Genomic DNA, 5,370 nt, shown 5'->3' with positions numbered 1-5,370 from the left:
GTCACAGCAGACAGTCAGTGGCTGCCCTGACTTTGCAAGACTTGAGCAGAGCTACTGCTGAGTGACTTGGAGGTCTCTCATTCATAAGGGCAGTTCCCATCCTGGGGCTTTCTTGGCAAGGTTTGTTCGGAGGAAGTTTGCCATTGCCTTCCCCTGGAGCTGAGAGAGTGTGACCTGCCCAAGGTTGCCCAGTGGATTTCATGGCCGAGCATGGATTCGAACCCTAGTCTCCAGTCGTAGTCCAACATTCAAACCACTACACTACACTTTCTCTCACCATCTACTAGGACAGGGGTAGGCAACCTGCGGCCTGTGGGCTGGATGCGGCCCGGCGAGGCCTTGGGACCGGCCCCAGCACGGTCCTGCCGCCGATTGCCGCCGGGGCCTTTGGCCTCTCGCGCGCAGGGGCAATTGTCTATAGAAGCCTCAGAAACATGCATTTATATTAACATTTTTTTAAAAATCAGCAATTTTTTTCACGTGTCCTCCATTTTTTTAAAAAAAGTGTCCACCATTTGAAAATTTTGTCCTACATTTGTCCCAGTTTATTTATTTATTTAAAAAAAAATTTTAAAAATTATTTAATTATTTATTTTTTGGCTTCGGCCCCCCAGTTGTCTGAGGGACAGCAACCCGGCCCCCGGCTCAAAAAGGTTGCCTACCCCTGTACTAGAACCTTGCAGTTTCCCCCAGGGATGGCTGCCTGCAACAAGTAAAACATTCCCAGTCCAGGACCGGAACTGAACAATGCACATACTTTTGTGTGTATTTTTTTCTACACACCAACAACCACATCTACGTTATTTACTTCTGAAGCAGGATCAATTCGACTTTTGCCAGTTTAATGCCACCCACCCAAACTCCACATCGACTCTGATCTCCACACTCACCAATGGCACAGAGGATAAAAAACAAGCTATGTATAATATAATAAATATAACATAATATGTAATATGATAACCAGAGTAGCATAGTGGTATGAGGGTTGATTTAGGACTCTGGAGTCCAGGGTTCGAATCCTAGCTCAGCCATGAAACCAACTATATAACCATGGGCCGGTCACACCCTCTCAGCCTCAGAGGATGACAATGGCAAACCCCCTCGGAAGAATCTTGCCAAGAAAGCCGTGACAGGTTTTAAGTGACTTGAAGGCAGGCAACAACAAACAACAAATATGGATTTACAGCCAGCCTTCCCTCAAACACAAAAAATCTCCCAATGCAAATTTTGCTAATTTTTATAAGGGATGCCGTTCTACTTGGCCATTGTTTATGAGACTTCATCACCCATGAATTTTGGGTTCCAAAATACCAAACCCCAGTGGATACCAACAGCCCAATGTGTGTGTGTGTGCGCGCGCGCACATGCGTGTATGTATGTATGTATGTATGTATATATATTCTTGCTGCACTTGAGCAAAGTTCTTTTGCCAGTGGCTAGTGGCATACTCTGTGAAGAAGCCCCTTCCCTCCAACCCTAGAGAAACACAGAAGGAGGGACTTGGATGGGTCCCACTGAGGCCACCTAGTCCACCCCGATGACAAACTATGAGCCGGAAAAGTGATCTTTCAAGGCAACACTGGGCCTTCCTCCCTTTATTTGGAACTATGTCTTCCAAAGTCAAAACAAGAGAACGCAAGAGTTCCCATGCATAGCTTTGGCAGCTCTGACCCACAAGGAGGAGCATTATTACCATTCCTCTCCCTTCTCCAGAAGCAGACAGGGACCGGGAGAAAAAAGTGGATTAACATCCCCCCCTTAAAATGCACTGTGTCCCTTTTGGGGGGCTTTTCTTAGGGCATGGGGGGCTCCCCAATTCCTATCCTCCCCTGAGAAGAAGATTGGGGGGAAGAAGGGAGCAAAGTTTTCTCTCCAAAGCGCCGCACCCCGGGCAAGAAAGACACAACTAGGCCGCTTTTGCCAACTCCTGGAGGGTTTTTCCTTTTTCTTTTTACTGCACCTTGGAATGTGATCAGAGAAAGAAGGACAGGATCCAAACAAAAGAGACAAAGAAAAACAACAACCCCCCCAAAAAAGGAAGGAGAGAGAAAAGCAAAATCTGATATGAACATAAATAGGGGGGGGGGGGGGGGAGGAAAAGGAAGTGTCTCCTGGGGAGGAGGAAGAGGAAGGCAAAAGGGAACCAAGTCCAGGCAGCAGAAGTCTCATAAAGCAGTTCCCAAAGCATTGGGGGGGGAATTGGGGCCACTCACAGAGGGCCCCCCCAGTCTCCCCAAAATATGACCCCAAAAGGGCTCCTTCCAGTCCAAAGGCTCCATGGTTTGGGTTGCAGGGGAGAGTTCCTTTCCATTCCTTCCAAAAGAGGCCCCATGGAGGGAGGTTTCTGAGTCCTGGAAGATCCCCAACTCTGGGGAAAGGCCTTTGTTGCCCCATGGCTGCGGTGGGGGCTGGCCGTTGCCCCTTCCCTCTCCTCTTGCGCAGTCCCTGATGTGGAGACTCCCCCCTGGATGTCTAAGGGAGTCAGATTGTGCTTTCTTTGGCCTCCCTTCTTCCTCTTGCTCTGTCCCTGGGGGACAGGGTCCCCTTAGCAGTCTAAGGGGGGCACAGCAGTGGTCTCCAGCTTCCCCTTCCTCTGTCTTTGTGGGGCAGGGATCCCCTGGCAGTCTAAGGGGGGCAGGGGCAGTCCCTTTCCCCCTCCTCTTGCTCTGTCCCTGGGGTGAAGGACTCCCTTAACAGTCTAAGGGGGACACAGCATGGTCTCCACCTGCCCCCTTCCTTTTCCCCCCCCCGAGGATCAGAGTGCCCCTTGCAGTCTCAAGGGGGGGGCAGATTGTGTCTTCCTTGACCACCACCCCTCTTGCTATCCCAGGGAGTCGGGGGGGGGGGCGAACATATCCTACTGGGTCTCCCCTTCCCCCTTCCCTGGGGGTCAAGGTCCCTCATGCAGTCTAAAGGGGGGGGGGGGCAGAGCGTGTCTTCCTTGGCTGCCCTTTTCCCTTGAGGCCAAGGCCTCCCTGCCAGTCTAAGGAGGGCAAAGTATGGCCTCCAGCTTCCCTTCTTGCTCTGGCCCTGGGGAGCAGGCTCCCTCCCATAGGACTCTAAAGAGGGGTGCAGAGCATGTCCTCTTGGGCCACCCCCTACCCCTCCCAGCCAAGGTGCCCCTGGCAGTCTAAAGGGGACAGAGCATGTCCTCCTTGGCCACCCCCTTGCTCTCCCCTTTGGGGGGGGTCGGCAGTCCAAGGGGCAGATCACATCCTCCGGGGCCACCCCTTCCTCTGTCCCTTGGGGTCAGGGTCCCCTTCGCAGTCTATGAGGGGGCATCCTCCCGGGCCACCCCCTTTGTTCTCTTTTGGGAGATCACGTGGCCACCCCCTTCTTCTTCCCTATTGGGGGGGAGGGATGTCTGAGTCCCCTGGCAGTCCGAGCAGGGGGCAGGCAGGTCAGCCCCTTCCTCCCCCATCTCTGGGGGCCCGTCCTCCTCGTCCAGCCCCCTTCCTTCCCGGCAGTCCAAAGGGGGCTCAGTAGGCCGGGACCTGGTGGGGCTGGCTCGGGGGCTGCGGCTGGCCCTGGCTGTGGGGCAGGAGCTGGCAGCCGCTGTTGACGTGGCTGAGCACCTTCTGCTTGAGCTGGGCCACCTGTTCGCGGAGGAGGTTGGCGGTGGAGGCCAGCTCCGTGTTCTGGCTCTTGAGGCTCTTCACCTTCTCCTCCAGCCGAGAGATCCGCTCCAGCTTCCGACGGCGGCACTTGGAGGCCGCGATCCGGTTCCGCAGCCGCTTCCGCTCCGCCTTGATCCGCTCCTGGGTGTCCATGTCGATGGGGGACAGCGGGGGGCTCTCCGCGGCGACGACGCCCGCTCCTCCTCCGACGGCGCCGACCCCGAAGCTGGCCACTTCGGGGACGATCTGGGGCTCGTCCTTCAAAGGGGGCTGCTGCTGCTGGAGCCTGGACGGGAAGGGGCCCCCGGCGACTCCTGCCCCCGCTGCGGCTCCGTAGGTGCTCAGGTTGGCGTACACCGGGGGCGGCTCCGTCGAGGAAGGCGCTGGCGGACCCCCGACTGGGCCCAGCTGGTGCTGGAGGTGCTCCAAGGCCTTGACGAAGCCGGCCGCGAACTCCTGCTCGTCGGGGCCGTTTTTGGGGAAGGGGAAGGCGCTCCCTCCGCTGCTGTTCCCCGTCGAAGGGATCAAGCCATTGGAGTGGACGATGAGGCGCTCCAAGTCCGGGGAGGACAGCTTCAAGAGGGCCAAATCCGGACCCTCGACGACCTCCGACGACTCCGAATCCCCCGACCCCGAGGCAGCGGACACCGGGGCCGTCGGGGGGAGAGGGTCCGGGGTCGTCGCCACCCCAGCCTCCGCTCCGGGGCCGTCCTTTTTGGCCCTGCCGTCGGGGAAAGGCCTTGCCACGAGGCCGTTGCCGGTGTTGCTGCTCCCTCCCGGGGTCGGGGATGCCCCGGCCGTGGCAGCCAAAGCGCTCAGGACGTCGTCGTGGTAGAATGGGATCTCCATTTTCTTCCTCCCCCGCCTCGACGGGGCGGCGCTACGGACGGAGCCACAAAATAGCAACCCCGGTCCTTCCTCCCGCGCGCGTCGAGTGAGCCACGGCGGGCTCTCGTTCCCCCCTTTATCACCTTCCCCAGTCCCGATGAGCTCACCGGGCGCGGCTCCCATTGGCTGGAGATGACGTCGAACGCGAGCGGTATTTGCATATAGGGGCGTGTCTGCGAGGCCCCTAGTCACGCCCACCGCTCCTTTTCTTCTTCCCTCCCTCCTGCGCAGCCCCCAAAACCTGGCGCCCCCGTTGCCCCGGCAACCGGCGGGAAACAGCGCGCGGCCTCTCGGGATGATGTCATCGGAGGGGGCGGGGCAGCAGGGGTCTCTTCTTCCCAATTCGTTTCATAGGAAAGTTACTTTTTCCTTTTTAAAGAAAGGAACTTTTCAGTGCAAGGGGAGGAAGGGCACTTTGCAGTATTGTTTTTGCAAATTCTTTTGCAGCAGCCAGACCTTTTAGTTGCACATAGGAAAGTTACTTTTATATTGTTTAAAAAAAGAACTTTTCAGGTTCCTTTAAAAAAAAGGAACGTTTCTTTGCAAAAGAATTGCAAATTCTTTGGAAATTTTCCCCCCTCTAATTCTTTTATTGTTTATTATTTTATTATTTATTTATGCATTTAGGAGAGTTACTTTTATTTTTAAAAAAGGAATTTTTCAATTTCCTGAGTTGCATCTAGGAGAGTTACTTTTTTTTAAAGGAACGTTTTAGGCTGCATCAATAGAGGTATAGTGTCTGTCTAGATCAAGGGAAGTAATAGTGCCACTCTATTCTGTGTCCAATTAAAACTAATTCCAACCAATTCAAAAAGGACATGGAGAAACTGGAGCCATGTGTCCAAAGGAGGGAGACTAAAATGGT

General features: G+C 55.0%; 1 protein-coding gene across 1 annotated transcript; it reads right to left on the bottom strand.

The window, feature by feature from the left end:
* Positions 1 to 642: 642 nt before the first annotated feature.
* On the bottom strand, positions 643 to 4,535 carry LOC149284565 (transcription factor JunD-like). The gene has a single exon (XM_089496556.1). The coding sequence runs from the start codon at positions 4,464 to 4,466 to the stop codon at positions 3,480 to 3,482; it is 987 nt and encodes a 328-aa protein (XP_089352682.1). The 5' UTR covers positions 4,467 to 4,535; the 3' UTR covers positions 643 to 3,479.
* Positions 4,536 to 5,370: the final 835 nt, after the last annotated feature.

This window comes from Sceloporus occidentalis, unplaced genomic scaffold (genome assembly GCF_023333645.1).
Source record: "Sceloporus occidentalis isolate IW3139 unplaced genomic scaffold, rSceOcc1.0.p SCAF_91, whole genome shotgun sequence".
Taxonomy (NCBI): domain Eukaryota; kingdom Metazoa; phylum Chordata; class Lepidosauria; order Squamata; family Phrynosomatidae; genus Sceloporus; species Sceloporus occidentalis.
The sequence above is the reverse complement of the archived record's forward strand: the minus strand, read 5'-3'. Positions and strand labels throughout refer to the sequence as shown.

Excerpts from the sequence above, each read along its gene's own strand:
- LOC149284565 (XM_089496556.1), bottom strand. The coding sequence starts at position 4,466 with ATGGAGATCCCATTCTACCACGACGACGTCCTGAGCGCTTTGGCTGCC.